The sequence below is a fragment of the Ambystoma mexicanum genome, chromosome 3q, assembly GCF_040938575.1.
Source record: "Ambystoma mexicanum isolate Mex_15411 chromosome 3q, UKY_AmexF1_1, whole genome shotgun sequence".
Lineage (NCBI taxonomy): Eukaryota > Metazoa > Chordata > Amphibia > Caudata > Ambystomatidae > Ambystoma > Ambystoma mexicanum.
Window position 1 is genome coordinate 228,218,702 of NC_090926.1, and position 16,940 is coordinate 228,235,641.

The 16,940-nt window shown below is 45.2% G+C and overlaps 1 protein-coding gene across 1 annotated transcript in view; it reads left to right on the forward strand.

Annotated features, from left to right (window-relative positions):
- Nucleotides 1–16,940, forward strand: part of LOC138582358 (solute carrier family 26 member 10-like) — a 170,816-nt gene that overhangs the window by 123,670 nt on the left and 30,206 nt on the right. Inside the window, exons 10-12 of the mRNA XM_069653608.1 lie at nucleotides 1,445–1,540; nucleotides 5,539–5,645; nucleotides 6,205–6,274. Of these exons, the coding sequence (XP_069509709.1) occupies nucleotides 1,445–1,540; nucleotides 5,539–5,645; nucleotides 6,205–6,274 (273 nt within the window). The remainder of the gene's footprint in view (nucleotides 1–1,444; nucleotides 1,541–5,538; nucleotides 5,646–6,204; nucleotides 6,275–16,940) is intronic.

A 16,940-nucleotide genomic window follows, 5' to 3' on the forward strand; every position in this document is an offset into this window, starting at 1 on the left:
TATGTGACAGTCAAAAGTAGGTCACTCATTTATTTTAAACATTTCGATTTTAGTGGCTTTAAATCCCATTTCACTTAAGCTGCTGACATCCACAGCTCAGCCAGTTGTGTTATGAACATTATTTTAGGCTCTTCGTCTTTCCAGATTTGGTATGCACACAAGACTTCCTTCTACCAGACATCTGCTGGTGTTCAGTAAGATTTTTGAATATCTTGCAATGTTTGAAATAGGCATTTTGAGCTTGCATTTCAGAGAAACAAAGGTGATTTCAAAGTGCTTTTTGATCTAACAGGCACTGCTGTTTTTCCTTTGGGACCACGGTTCACTCATGGCGCTTCTGGCCCATCACACTCGCACTGGCGGGTGGCAGGTCAGGCGACTATTTTAGTGTGTGCAAAAACTGTGCGGTTTTCCTGGATTCTGGCGCAAATGTGGGCCTTTCGGCCATCTTGGATTTTCTAAGCCCACAGCACCAAGTGTTGCAGCATAATAACTTGAACATGGATCGATACAGCTGACAGCATGCAGAAACTATTATAGAACTGAGTGGTGAACGACATTGGGAGTGGGAGAGACATGTCACATGGTATAAGTATTCTGGGAGTAGTAGTTCATATATCATTGTTCTTGTTGCTGTTGTAATGAATTGAAAAGAGAATGCGTAAAACTCGCTTCCATGCCATTAATAGAATCATGACTTTCCGTCATAAATATTAAATATAACCGACACTGCTCAGCAATTGCCCATTTCAGCTTTTTGGCCATACATCTGCCGGAAACAGAAAAACCTCCAATCACATTCCACCCAGAACTGAGAATAATGTAGAGAGTTTGGGGCACATTCTGGGATGAACATGTTGTGTTAATGAGAGAGTGGCCCTTTCCGACTACAGGCTATCTGGAATCATTTCCTTGAACTAGGGTTTTATGGCGTTTATTGAAATGGCTCCTTGTCGTTAGGTGCCGCGGTGGTTCCATGACTGTGCCACAAGTGGTCAAGAGTTCATGTCTCTATTACCCGAAACCCTGCGATTCACCAGCGGGAGGAAGAAATGAATGGGCAGAAATCCCAGTTCATCCTAGGTGGGAATGTCATGTGCATGCATTTTCCAAATCCACATGGACCTCAGAGTGTCATTGGGTCTAGTTGTTGTTGTATGTTAAGTAATGTCTGAATGTCTACTGTTAAAGCATTGTGGAATGTTAAGCAGGTTTTACCCTATAGAGTCACGATTAGGTGACACCACCCATGCATTATCAGTTTGGTTGCTATTTATGATCCTTCCAATGAAGAAGTCAATTTCCTTCCCTGCTGAAACTCGCGACTCATGCCAGGAGCTCAGATACCGAGTTCTCTTTTCCTGTAGATACACAACATATTACGTGACATTCTGCATCATTGCATATATCCTCACACTGGCTATTTTCTCTGTCTTCTTTGCAGGCAGTCCTCGCGTGTATCAACGTTGTAAGTCTCAGGCAAATGTTTCTGCAGTTCCAGGATCTGCCGGAGCTCTGGAAGATCAGCAAAACAGATTTTGTAAGTTTGCTATGGAAGTTCTTGACAGTGCGGAAGGTGACAATCAGACAGGATGATGAGGTTCAAGCAGCAACATTAACTAAGAAAAAAAACCTGTGGCCAATGCAGGGGATTAAGAGCAATGACAGAGCCAGAGATCTAGCAGGGCCCATGGGGCACAGCAGGCCAGTAAATTGATAGAAATGCCCATCTCCACATCTGCCATCTTTCATAACAGATAGTGACTACCATTGTGTGTGGCAAGAGTGGGGAATCCGGTATCCAGTCTATCCATCGAAAATACTTTCATAAAATTAAAATCCAACAAAATGTATTCATTGAAAGCCTTTTCCATCGAAATGCACTTTCATTGAATACATTTCGATGGATTGAGGAAAGGGTTAATTTTTGCAAATGTGGGTTGGAATGGGAGGTTAGGGAAAGGGGACACCTGGGTGTTGGGAGGGATTGGGAGGGGGCACCCCCCAATAAACACAAGCTAGAGGGAGCCTTCCGGTGCTGAAATACATTATAGATTTCAGCACTGGACAGCTCTCTCTGAGTGGTGTTGTGTGTAGTCATATAACGTTATATGGAGCTGTCCACTGGTTAAATCTGAACAGCTCCATATAAGATGTGTAGTGTGCATTTTCATTTTATTTTCTTGTACTGAGGACCTTGATTTTTTTCTATTGGACACCCCAATAAAATAAAAGTGCACACTACACATCTTATACGGAGCTGTTCAGATTTAAGCACTGGGCAGCTCCATATAACGATAAAGAGTTTACATGCTTTACTCTTGCATCTGCTATTTTCGTCAAACCTATTCCTATGTTCAATGGACAGGTTTCGATGGATATGTACTTTTAAATTATAAAAATAGCATTTCGATGTATTCATTTTCAGTGCTTTTATTTTGTTGGATTTTATTTTCAATGGATGATTTTCAATGGAAAGACTACAAACCGGGGGAATCATACAACTACCAGGCAATTTTAACATCGACCACCGAAAATGTCTGCTTTTTAAAAATGTCGACCCCCATTTATATGTGGGGGGAAGGGTACAGTATACAATGAATGTAAGGGAGATTTGAGGGACTGAGGGGTGTATCCCACACATATATATGGGGTGAAAAGTGTGTTAAAATAAAAAAATAAGTCAGCATTTTCAGTGGTCGCATTAAAAACGGGGTGTTTAACACCAGGTTTGGATTTCTGAAGCAAAGCCATAAGGGGTGCTGCTATCGAAGGACTGACATTTTTGTAAAAAAAATGTATTTGTATTCATTGAAGAGAAATTCGAGCCCTTTTATCACAAACTCTGTAAATGAGTCAAATACCTCCAAGCAGAGCCATCCATTTGCCCGATGCTTTACAATAATTGTTCATGATTACTGAGTTGGATATCATCCAGTTAGTTCATGGGGACTGTACCTCTGGGAACATGGATTGATGCCATTATAGACTGGCCACACACTCCCTACATTATGTACAGCTATTTACATCAGTGTGCAGTGGAGGGCAAGGTGGACATTAGGGAGGAGAGGTGATGCCACCCTAGTTCCTCGATGCCACTTCCCTGGATAGAACGTGCTTCTTGAGAGCAATCTTGAAGGCCTGTAAAGTGTCTATACTATTAATATTGGTGTGTGAAGCTTCACTTGTGGGGAGGGACAGGTTGAAGGAGCCAACGCAGGAGGAAGAGAAAGCACAGGCGGAGCAGGGAACTAGTACACTGAACAGGGCGAGAGAGCCCAGGGTACAGGGTGGTGACTAAATTGAGACATGATTAACCAGATGGGTGAGGGGAAGATCATGAGTGCAATTGAATAGAAAGGGGAAGAGCTAGTGTTGCATGAAGAGCTATGTAGTCAGTGAGCAGAGGTGGTAAAGGAGAGTGAGACGTAGAGAGTGTGAATTGCAAGGTAAATCATTTTGTTGAGGGGGCAGGACGAAGCAAGAAAGGCCAAAAGCAGTAGTGAGGATTGCTGGTGCCAGGAATGGAGATCATTGTATTAATGGTGTGTGGGATAGATTGCACTTCTATTCACTAGGTTTATTCTTGTAGGAGTGGCAGTAGAAGTAATTAATATATAACAAATAGGAAGTAGGTGAAGCTAAGGGAAAATATTTATTTACTGAGAGAGGTTTACGGTGTGAGGAGAAGTGGCCCAAGAACAGTACTCTGGTCTGATTGGTAGGAGATGATGCCAATACTAGCTAGTGAGGAGAGAGTGAGTATGACTAATCTACTTCTGGGGCATTGATGTAGGCTAAACCTTCCTTAATGAACCACTTCCGGGTTCCTCATTAACAATCTCCTATATGTATGAGGTCACAACCAGAGTGTTTTGCACCAGAAAAGGTAAAGGGGTGAAAACATGTAATACTAAGTCCCACCCAGCTTCCTGTCTGTTGTGTATCGAAGAGTCTCTCTGGTTAATGGAGCTAACTGTGGTTCCCATTATAGCGACAGGTCTCCCTTGAAGCTGCAGTGAGACCAGACTTTCTGGCTATGCCAAACCACATACTGGTACCTTCTGAATGGGTTCCCCCTGCAGGGATGACTACTGTAAGCATGCAGTCCCAGACATGACATTTCACTGTCAATCGATACTGAGGGCGGGAGCTGGCTACAGGTTGACACAGTGCATGAAAGGGTGTTGGGGTTTCCTGTCTCCTTTGTTAGCCTTTGCAGCCAAAGCGCCATGTGGGCCTGTTAGAATTAAACTCTGATTAGTACATGCATGCTGCCACCAGCTACATGGCTCAACAAAACGACATGTCAGATTCATGGAGCCTTTGTTAGTTAATTAGGAAGGTTTGACCCTCCCCCTTCTGAGATGCCATGGTGTACTCCTGACTGTCATATCCAAACTAAATATGACAGGGGGGACAAAGTCTGTAGGCTGTGTCCACCCAGAGTACACAGGTCTATGCGTATGTCATGCAGTGAGCATAGGAAAATGTGTGTAAATTATCGCCACACATTTTCTGGAGGTCGATCTATCATCGTTCAATTTAATCTAAAATTTCAAAAAAGCCGGGGCGGGCAAACACCCACCGTGCGGATGGTCAAATTCCTCACAGTGAGGATCGACAATGTTGAGGGCTGCAGAGAGATCAAGCATAATGAGAATTACAGAGAGTTTAGAGTGTTGGGAATAGTTGAGGAAATTGGAGATATTTGTGAGTGTCCTTTCTGTGGAGTCTACTTCGGAACCCATAACCAAGGAGGCTGCAAAGTCCAATGGTCTCTAGGTAAGTAGAAATATGGTCAAACACTACACAATTGGTGGTCACCTAGCAGCACTCCAGGTGTTTTGGACTACAACTCCCTTCAGTCCTAGCCAGCGTAATCAATGGAGAGGGATAGTAGGTGTTGTAGGTCGAATCATCTAGAGGGCCACAGGGTGCCCAAAAATGTTCTACACACTCTCCGATTTTGGAGTATTGACAGGGAGGGAGACAGGCCAATAGTTACAACTTACCAGGGTTATTGAGGTTTCACGTTTTTTTATTTGATTGTTTGTAGGACAGTAGATATTTTGTAGTAAGCAATGAAGATCCTAAGCCAAGGAAAAAGTGTACATTTAGAGGAGAGGAAGGAGCAGGTTAGGGTATCATTGTTGCAGGAGATCAAATAATGTTGGAACGAGACACAAACACCTTCCTGCCAATGGTGTGTGCGTGAGGGGAAACAGAGTAGTGAGTCTCAACATTGATCGGGTGAAGGGTGACTCGTTTGAGGAGTGCTCTCTATTATGCATTCAATTCTTATTTTGTGAAAGAACATGGGCAGCTGTAGGGACAAGGCTACCCTTATCGCCATTGCTGTGTGCTTTGGCATATTTCATATGTGTGCCCGGCATCCCCTGCTCATATCGCCCACCTTCATAGAGAAAGCCCAAATAATAAGAGCATAGAGAGGAGGTTGGGGACCCTTGGGCCATCTTGTTGTATCTTTTCCTGCATTGGGTGTCCTTCTGATCTTAAATCTCTTCCTTCTTACAGGCGGTGTGGGCCATCACTTGGCTGGCGGTGGTGGTCCTCAACGTGGAGCTGGGGTTGGCACTGGGCGTGGTGTTCTCCATGATGACCGTTATATGCCGGACGCAGAGGTATGTATGTAGCATAGAATAAGGTCTCATGGAACCCACTGCATTGCTTTTGGACAGTTTTCAACCCGGTGTGCCTCATTAACAGTACATTCCAATGGGCAATGCCATGTGACTGGATGCTTTTTTACCTCATGCAGTATGTCACAGCCGGTACTGCTTTTGTGTGGAGGAAATTACTGCCACGTAAATGCAGGCGCTTTTGAAGAGTTTAAGTTGTGGCACTCTGAAGCTGGCGGAAAAATCCACTGTTGTCAAACACTGGACGCTTTGCCACTGCCGCCAAACTAGTAGTATGGCTCTGTGGGTTTTTGGATCTCCTTTGCTCGATGGGCCTCCAGATGCATTACAGCGGTTCATATCTGCATGCAACGCCAATGTGTTCTGTGGTTAAATTGAAGGATTTCTGCATATCAAATGCGATTACTTTCTTGGCATTTGTAACAAACTCTTCCCAATGTTTAAAATTGGCGTTGCACCATTCTACAGGCACGGACCCACAATGTCTCTCTACGCCACCCTTCGTTGCTGGTTCACAATTGTGTTTTGTGTTGCTTTTCAGAGCTGAATGTGCTGTACTAGGGCGAGCAAGCAACACTGAGATCTACAAGCCGGTTCGGCAGAACACAAAGGTGACTTTTCCAGGTTGTGAAATTGGATGTGCCTAGCAGGGCTTGTTTCTCTACAATGGAGCTCATTTTCTATTGGGGCGTAATGTAAATGAAAGCTGTAAAAGCCATGCGTAGCAGGGGAGGTCGTAACTTAGGATTCCACCACCGCTTACTTAAATACACCAGCATTCACACTGGCATGCATTTTCGCGCTGGCACAAGTGCCGGGGATTCCTTAGGAGTCCGTCTGTTTTTTGCACCAGCAAAAGCAGGCAGCCTCCATTGGAATCCATGGCGTACATGGCAGGCAGCATTTACTTCATTTGCATGACAGAGTATAAAAGGGTGACGTGCAACCGGTTACGGTGCCTTTTTACCCTCCCCTTTTGCACTTCGCTAGAAACATGAGTAAAACATTCGGTGGCGGGGACCTGTTCACGCAAACATGACAGGTCCCCGGCACTGAATTACAGGTCGAAAATATAAGATCGAATGACCATTTGATCGAAGTAAAATGGTCGAAAAAAAAAAGTTTTTTTTATTTATTTATTTATATATATTTTTTTAGTTTTGGTTGGTTAAAAAATATTTTTTATAAAGAAAGAGGGGGCTTGGGGGGAACCCCCCCATAAAATAAAAAAAGAAAAAAAAAATTCGACCATTTTTTTTCGACCATTTTACTTCGATCAAATGGTCATTCGATCATTTGGTTTTCGACCAAATGACTGGTAACCCTATTGCTGGCGCATGGGTACTGATGGCCAGACCATCCACCATATTTCTCACATGTGCCCATTTTGATCAGCATCCTAAATGGCATGGATTACTAACAGCATACGAAGAAGGGGCTCATTTTCGATCTCCCCCTTAATAGAACATGGCGTTGTGGTCGCTTCGGAGTACACTTGTTATGTTATGTTAAAGGTACTTATATAGCGCACCATCACCAACGTAATTGGTCCCCAGGCGCTCTCACGTGAAAGTCCGTGCTACTTTGATTTTTGTTTTGTCACAGGGTGTAATTCTAACACGTTATATTTACACCTGTGTAAAACTAATCTGAAATGTGACCTACCATGTCTCTGCATGGCAGACAGCAAGTATGTTTATTCCAAAGAATCTACTGGCTTTTTGAAGGGGCAACACAAAATGCGCTCCTGTGGGTAGGGATGCTGTTTTATTGATTCCCTTTGGAGCTCATTTTATATGAGCCTGGAATTCGGTGGCAGGGAGCTGTTCTGTGTAGAGATACATGTGAGCGGGTCCCCACCGCTGGATTTTGGTCACTTCCGTTGAGGAGTGCAAAAGTGCAGGGCAAAAGGCAGCATACAAATTGTGCCACTTTTTGCACTCCACTTTTGCACTCCACAGTGCAAATTTAGTAAATGCTGCTAGTTAAGAACGCATGGCAGGCAGCGTTTGCAATGGAAGCCTATGGGGTCTCCACCTGCATTTTGCTGGCGCATAAAGCCGGCAGACCCCATATGGATCCACAGCATTTGCGCTGGCATGAAAATCATGACTGCGCAAATGCATGTGAGTATTTTTATGGCGGAGTGAAAGGAGCGGCGGAAACACAAGTTGCATCTGTCCCTCCTCTCCTCCACACAAATAAAGGAAAATGGGCGTGACATAAGAAACGTGGGTAAAAGCCTTGGCAAGGCTTTTGCGCATGCTTCTTATGTTACTGTGCATTGATAATGAGCTACTTTGTGTTTTTTTACTTTTGGACAGGTGGCTCTTCACGGAGCAGGATGCAGAGCAGGAAATCCACAGGTGCAGGAAATCCACGAAATTTCTCTGATCAGTGAAGGAAATCCACGCACATCTTTCCCCATGCCACAATTTTGATTTATTTATGTATTTATTTATTCATAGCATTTATGTAATGCGCAAACCCAGGGGTATCGCAGCGTTTGTACAGAAGAGACAGTCAGACATCAAGTAGCAGCAAGTACATGGTACATTTAGTCATATTTGTCAAACAGCAAGGTTTCACAAGTCTCTTGAAGGCCGGTAGGAAGGTTCAATTCTGATGTTAGGAGGTAGGGATTTCCAGAGGGTAGGAGCTGTGACGCAGAAGCTAACGCCTCCTGCTATAGCATATTTAAATTGAGGACTGAGCAGAGAGATGTTGTTGGATGATCGAAGAGAACACACCTGCTGTCACATAGTGATGTTACTGTTCAAGAAGCGAGGGGCTTCTTCGTAGATGCAACAGTGAGCAAAAGACGCGGTTTTAAAGTTGATGTGGGCTTTAATGGGCAGGGAGTTGGATTCTCTCTGTGTTGCTGTGATGTGGTCAGAACGACGAAGCCCCAGTGCTGACCGCATGGCTTTATTTTGGAGGAGTTGAAGTTTGGGAAGGTTAGTTGCCTACGTGCCCTTGAGGAGAGCGTTACAGTAATCTAGTTTACTGAGTATAATGGCTCTTGCAAGCGTAAGGCAGTTACTGGATGAGAACAATTGTCTACTCAAGGAAATGAGTTTAGAGGTATATGCTTTGGCTGAGTCAAGGACATTGATGTGCTTAGTCATAGATAGCTCTGCATCCAGGTAGACCCCTACAATTTTGACCTGCTTGAAGACCGGTATTGCAGTGCCATCAATGAGAAATAAAGAATAGGCTGTGTCAGGGTTTTTGGGTATCAGGTAATATTATCTCCATATATATGGTCGCCGTAAATAATATCGCCGGGAAAAGGTTGTGGCAATATTATATGGGTGACCATATATATGGGGATTGGGGCAGCCAAAAAAAAATAATAAATAAACGGTTTGGGGATTGCAGGGGTGTCCCCCGCATGCTCCATGCAATAATGTCCCCACAAAAAACGGCCATTTTTCGGCTATATTTTTGCATGGCGATATTTTTGTGGGGACATTGTTACATAGAACCGGTTTTTGAGACAGTGGGGTGATCCTAAAATGAGTAGCTCTGTTTTGTCGTCATTGAGGAAGAGGTTATGAGTGGCCATCCAATTCTGAATGGAGCTGTACACGCTCTTTATGGTAGCAGTGTCTTGAGGATGGTTGCCTGGATGAGAATTTGGCTGTCTTCCGTAAAGTTAGTGTAGATGATACCAAGCAAGCTAAGGATGTTGAATAGGGGTTTGGTGTAGGTGTTGTAAAGGGTGGGTGACAGGCAGGAGCCTTGGGGGACGCCGATGAGAACTGGGATGGGGTCAGCTGCTGAGTTTTCAATAAGGACTCTCTAAGTTCATTTACTAAGGAATGATTTGACCCAGATGACGGCATCTCGGGAGAGGTGTGAATGTGAGTTACGGTGCTGGAATAGCTTGTCATGGTCCACAAAGCCAAACGCTGCTGAGAGGTTGAGTAGGAGAAGGATGGCTAAGTTACCTGAGTCACGGATACTGTCAACCTGCATTTTGAGGTCAGGTAGGGCTGTTTCGGTGCTGAGTTTGGTGCAGAAATCAGACTATCTTGCTCCTACAAGATGGCGGTGTTCGTGAATTGTTGTACTTGGGAGTAGGCAATGCGGTCTAGAATTTTAAGCAAGAAAGGGATGGTTGTGATGGGACGGCAATTGGTAGGCAGCACAGGGTCAGGTGACATTTTCTTGAGAGGCGCAGTGACCCAGGCTGTTTTGATACTGATAGGAACGACATTGGCCCTCAAGGATATTTTTGACAAGGTCTCTAATGGCAGGGCTTATGGCCGTAGCACAGAGCTTAACAATATGTGTCAGGCAAGAATCTCCATTACAGTTGGATGATTTTAAAGACTGGGTGGTATCCAGGACAATTACTTAGGTTACTTGGAAGGAGAATGGGGATGGCAAGGCAGGAATAGGAGGGATTGGGCCTCAAGGCAGCCAGAGGTGGGGAATTGGAAGCAAGATGTGTTTTCTTAGCATTTATTTTGCTGCGTAAAAGGTACATTTTGTTGGCAAGGGCATCTTCAATAGTGGAGCACCAAGCTTTGTCAGACCTAATCTGGGTGTTTGAGGACACAGGGTTTTCCAGTTCTCTTAAAATAGAGAATAATTCTTTGGTGTTGGGACTTGCATTTGAAATGCTGGTGTCATAGGAGTTTGATTTGTGGGAGATTTCCGCTTTCTTGTATGACTTGGTGGCATTGGAAAGGTTTATGCAGGTAACAGGGGTAGGGTGCTTCCTACAGAGATGTTCAAATGCTCTCTTACTTCTGAGCAGGGTAGCAAGGTCATCTGAGAACCAGATATTAGCAGGCTTGTGCGGTTTGGTCATTTTAGCTATTAAAGGGGCATTTTGGTCTATGGGGTGGAAGAGGATCTCGTGGTAAAGGTCTGCAAGGCCTTCGGGACCTTTGATTCCTGGAGGAATGGAGGTGTGCATCATCTGGAGAGTGGGCCTGAGAGTCTCATGCATGAGGTTATGTGTGTTTCTGACCGAAATAGGGTTGTGCAAATGTGTGGGGGTCGGGAGTAGTTTACATGAGAGAGGTCAAATTCTATTAGGTGTGGATCCGAACACGGTACTGGGCTAATGAGAGAGAAGTTGATAGTGGTGTTGGTAGTAGGAATCCAGTCTAGGAGGCATCCTTTGGCGTGAGTAGGGGAAGAAATAAGTTGAGTAAAGCTCATATCCTGCAGTGAGTGCGCTAGTGTAGCTGCTTTAGGACCAGTAGGATCATTGTAGCCCAAGTTGAAGTCACCTAACATAATGCCTTCTGTAGCTGGTTTGATGAGGGGGGTGATCAAGAGGGGGATGTCAGACTCTGGGATACTGAGAGAGTTGGGTTGTCGGTAGAGGAGAAGGATGGTGTATGTGGCCTGCGGATTATCGTGAGTTTGAGGAGCAGTGTTTTGTAACCCAGTATGGGAGGAGTAGGGGTGCTTCTGATGAGAAGGGTGGATTTCTCAATGAGGGTGACGCCACCTCCTGAGGTACTGGTGTGGTCAGCCCTGAAAATGATATAGATGGGAGGAATGGCTAGTAAGAGAATTGGGCCAGATGTGCTGTGGAGACAGGATTCTGTGGTGGCAAGCAGGTCTAGGTGGTGGTCTATAATGAGGTCATGAATCTAAGTGGCATGTGCTCCAACGGAGCGCACATTGATAAGTGCGCATTTGAGAGATACATCCTGGTCAGCTGGTGAAAGAGAGGCCAGGATGGCTGAATGAGCGGTGACCATGTTAGGGGTGTCGGGGAGAGCGGAGGGGCTAGTACGGGAATGGAGCCTTAACCTTCTAGACACTTCCCCAATAGGGCATGCAACGCCTGACAGCAGTGTTCTTGCTGTGCAAGTTCTGGAACTAAGTTTCAGTAGCCTTTGGTTACCACGTCAAGGGTGGGAGAGGCTTAGGGTGCCTTTGTGTTGTAGATCAAGCGTGACGTGAGTAGTGGTGGCGTGCCCAGGAGCACGGGGAGTGAGAAAGAAACTGGGAAGGGTGGTGGCCACTCTGATTGCAACTAATGCATGTTTGCATGGTGTAAAGGTGCATCTGAGTTTAGGAAGGAAGGGGATAGGTTTAGGGAGGACATTAGAGTAGGTATGCGGAGCAGGTGGGGACACTGTTGGTGAAGGTGGTGCGTGATTTTGCCACTGGGCGTTTATCAACAGTAGAGTGGACCATGCTCTCGGCAGGAATGGGGTAGGGGCGGGTAGTGGGAGGGGGCGGTGAGAGGTGTACAAGGAAAACAAAGTGCGGGAATTCTTTGATGGATTTTACACATTAGAGCTAAACTGATTAGTGCTCAGGATCAGCTGTGGAGGATCTGCTAACCGCGATATTGGTATTGCAGAAGGCCGGAATGTGGTGGGTGGTGGAAGATGGTTACTACAGGTCTTTGTAGGGATGGGTGCCTCAGATTGTGGGGATCATGGCTGATTTGTCAAGCACTGGCCAAAAACTGGGATTCCAGTGCATCCGTCGTTGATACCGCGTGGGAGAGTACACAGGGTAAGACTGTGTATTAATATTAACTGCTAAGTGTAACAGGAGATACTGAGATGGCCTTACCTTGTGGGTGAGCGGCAGGGATTCCCTGAAATCCTAGATTCACTGGATTTAGGTTGATGTGGCCAGGTGGTTGGTCTAAGGAAAGGATTGGGTCGTGGGTACAGAGTGATGAGCTGGGGATGCATACGTGGGCCAACTACAGGGCCAGGTCTGGCCGGACAGGGATAGTTGGCCTTGCCAGCGGGCCTTTGGATGCAGCCGGCTCTGCCGGCTGCCAGACTATGGAGGCTGGATAAGGGGTCTGGGCAGTCCATTCAGTTGATCCCTTGCTGGGAGCTTGTCGCTAGACTACGCTGTAGCCCTGTGATGCTGATCCAGCGTTGGGTCAGTCGATGGCGGCGGCCATCATTGAAGGACTGTTGGTAGCTTGTGGTTCAAGATGCATACTTGCACCCTGGAATATCTGATAGACAGTTACTGCTGCTTGTATCATTGGGGAGGCTCAGGTGATGTTAGGAGCTCCTTGGGGGTATAAACAGGGCTAGACAGGGATAGTTGGCCTTGTAAGCGGGCCTTTGCATGCAGCCGGCTGCGCCTGCCGGCAGACCATGGAGGCTGGATAAGTGGTCTGGGAATGGCAAGGGACACCTTTTTTCATGTGAAGAGGGCAGCTGGAGTCTGTTGAGATCCCTGGAAATGGTGGCCACCACATTTTTAGCTTGCGGCTGGCATTATGTATCGTTGCCATACACACATGCTCCCATGGCTGTCATCCGGCAGGATTAGCTGCATCAAACAGACATTTGCATGGAAATCTGGGGACCACCCACATTCCTGTGAGAGCATCTGCTCCATGTGGCTAATGTTCGAAATATGTCAATGCAGACTCCTGTTAGAGGAGCATATCTGATCCAGGTCGACTCCGCCAGTAACCCCAATGGCATCAAAATAGTCTCACGGATTTGATGCATGAGTGACACACAAGTTGAGGAAACGTTTCAGGTTTGGGGAACCCCCAGGATGGATATCTTGTAACAGAATCACTTTCGAGACAGTTTGTGGCATGGTCTTGAGGTGAAATGCTCGGTGTGCCTGTATCAAACAGTTCAGTCAATGGGTACTTTCCTCCATGTTCCCCCTAAAAATATTTAGTTCTAGCTTCCTACACATTGAAACTCAGGCCATGCCCACCCAGGAGCCCTGCTCTCCTGCCATTTCCACCTTTGTGCCCCGCATTGCTGCCATGCCCACCCAGGTGCCCTGCTCTTCTGCCATGTTCACATTTGCGCCCCGCATTGTTGCCATGCCTGGTAGACATACTTACCAAAACTCCCTAGCTTATTGATCCTATGGGCAGAAACTCACACATGACCTCGCTTTGCTTCAGTGTACCCAGTCCACTTGACCTTACCTCCACCACTTGTCTAGGCCGCACCAGACACCTGTGATTATCTTCTCGAATACACTCCAAGCACACTCCCATTGCCAGCCTGGAACCAGATGGCCTACACCTCATTAGAACAACCCCATGCCTTGGGTGTACCAGACTGGGGCGACTCGCAACTCAAACGCGCTCAAAATGTGCACTGACGGTAGCTCCGCTAATCTCCTCCTGCAGTCTCTTCCCAGCTTGTACGCTTGCGTTCCACTCCTCTGCCTACTCCAACCTTTTAGCTTTGTCACCTTTGTGTTGCATGTCTGCTGCCTCTGCCATACTGATTCCCATCTCAAGTGCCAGATGCCTGCACCTACTCTCTTAATCCTACTCACTCTCCCGCAGTGGACCATGCCGCAATCCTTGACACACTTCCCAAAACTTGCCCCGCTACCAACCTGGAGGCTGACTCTCATGAAACTATTACTAGCCCCCCCCACCCTTCTGGTCGGAATTGTACAACGTCAATACAGATGGTACCCGACACGCCCTACACTATGTCCACTGCCCTCAAAGAAGCTTTGGTGAACGCTTGATCGATCCCCGCTCACCTGCTTGATCGATCCCTGCTCACCCGCTTGATCGATCCCAGCTCACCCGCTTGATCGATCCCAGCTCACCCGCTTGATTGATCCCAGCTCACCCGCTTGATTGATCCCCGCTCACCCGCTTGATCGATCCTAGCTCACCCGCTTGATCGATCCCAGTTCACCCGCTTGATATTGATAGAGCCGAACTTATCCTAGTTAACGACTGTCAGACTTTCTAGCTGTTTCTGAAACGTGGCTCCAACCTACCTCTGGCCCAGCTTTGACACTAGCATTACCACCTAATTACACCATCGACTGCAACGACAGACCTGACTTGAGAGGGGGAAGTGTCGCCATCGTGGCGAAAGACTCCCTACTACTTGGAGACATCTGCAACTCCCCTATCTCCTCCAGTGAACTCATAACCACCAAACTGAGACTATCTCACACCTCTACGATAACCATCCACCTAGTTTACTGCCCCGCTGGCCCTGGGCTTGCGTTTGAAGAGGACATTCTAAACCTTCCCTCTAACACTAAACCTTACTCCAAGACCTTACTCCTTGGCCCACTGTTATGAACAAGCATTGAAAAAAGCATAGCCAAGCAAGCAGACATTGCATTTTAGCTGACATTTAGCTCTCGATGTGCGCCTCCATTAATTTTGGGACCATTGTGCAGCTAAAGCTGGGGTGCAGTTCACCCTTATAGTCATGTTCGCAAATGTGTAATGGAGACCGGAAAAAATGATGTACACCTAATATAAGGCAAGAATGTGAACAGAAATTAAGGGGAATTAGGGGGACTCGTCAAATAGGTTTAACATCATAAAATGGCCCATGTGATTACCTTAGAAGCATTGCACGCGCCCTGCGTGCGTTTCAGCGGCGTCACGTGGTCTGGCATTCACTGGGTTTCCCAGTAGTCAATGAATGTATAGCATTGCTGCGTCCTCTGAAAGGGCCGCTCCGCCTGTAGTAATAAACTGCCACCTCGGCCTTTACACTTTCTATGAATCTATGTGCACAAGTCAGACCCTCGACTTTTCTGAAATCTGAGGATTGTCAGTGAAAAAATGTGCTTCTTAAAGCACAGATAATGAAACTATAAACACATCCATTACTGCGCCACCAAAAAAATTATTGTTCAAAAGCAGTTATGTTTGTTCATTTTCAGCCTTATTTATTTTTAGTTGCAGCCCATATTGATGACACGTGTTTCGGCACTCTCACTTTGCCTTTCTCAAATCTGGGCAATTATTCTTATACAAATTACTATCCAAACCTATCAGTAAAGAATCAGTAAAGAACCAACAAAAAATCAATTTTCACAGTTATTTAAAAAAAAAAAAAAAAAAAAAAAGGGAAAATAAATTCAGAAAGCATTATTTTAAAACATATAATGTAGAGCAAAACGTATTTGTCATCATAGATATCCATCATGAGAAAATTAAATAAAAAGAGCACATACCAGAATATTGTCCAGTTGCAAGGTAGGTCCATGCGTGATGATTTAGTGTTCCGATGGAGATGGAGAAAGGGAGGGGTGGGGTAAATTAAATTAAAAGAAAAAGAGAGAGTAGAAATAAACGAAATTTTAATGAAATTTTAAATTTAATGAGAGGGGTAGGGGGCAAAAATAGTATAGCAATATAGTTAATGCCGTTAGTCCTTCCAAGTATCATTTGTTTATTAAGTGCAAGTATTATCTAAAATAGAGCTTACCGATCTTTTGTTGTTCATGGTTTCTCTAAATGACGTGGGTGATACAAATGGAGAGAGTCCCGTCAGACTCGTGGACGAGGTACGTCCTGGTAAGGTAAAAAAATGAAATATTGGGAATGGGTTGGTTCCCTCATTATCCCGCTCGCAATTCACCATTTACTGGTTTAGGAATTCGAATCTAGGCGACAGGTGCATTTGCTTTTTTTAGGGGTTTTAGTTACAATACGAAATTATAAATTGATAAAAATTGCAACGTTCATAAGTAATCCTTTTTCTATGTGTTCTGCCATTCACAATGCGTTTTTTATATATAGCGCATGGAGGCCGGCTACGGCACATACACACTTTCATTTCTTAACAGCAGTTCATTATATGTTTGACTTTTCATTCTTGAGTTAGTGCGGCTCCATGGGCCGTCTCGTCTTTTTTTTGTTTGCGGACCTGAGACTGATAGGAAGGTAGCAATGGGTGGTCTCATGCTTAGTTAGAGCTTACCTGAAAAGTCACAATTCCGGCATCAAGCGTCGTGTGTTTACTAGGCGTTCGCCTCCTACTGAATGGGGAGTATGTATGCTGTTACCAAGGTAACTTGTTCGTCCTACTTCTCTTTCCACCTTCTCCCTGCCGTCGGCCATAGATTGGGATACTATGCCTCTATTGACCTGTGTCATGAGGTTACACGAAGTTTAATTCCATTATGCAATTTAAACGCATAGTTATGCATTTAGCTTTACAAACGGAGCCCTTTTTATTGTTGGCTCGTGTGAAAACCTAGTAAATCTTTATTATTGTATGGTAAAATCACGTGTATCTCCTTCCCCCCTAGTCTCATGGGAACTGTAGTTTCTGCTATATTTAGTGGCTTTTAAACCCTTCACCCATAGTCTTATGGGAAATGTAGTTTCTGCTATATTTAGTAGCTTTTTATCTGTCCTTTAACTCAGTGTGTACTGTTCTTATTTTTACATTGTTAGTGCAGTCTATGGGGACAAATATACAGGGATATGCTATTACTTACACATTCTGTGCAAACGGTAAGTGCATAAGAGCAGTTGCTTGTGTATAACTACAAAGTTTAATAAATGGTTCA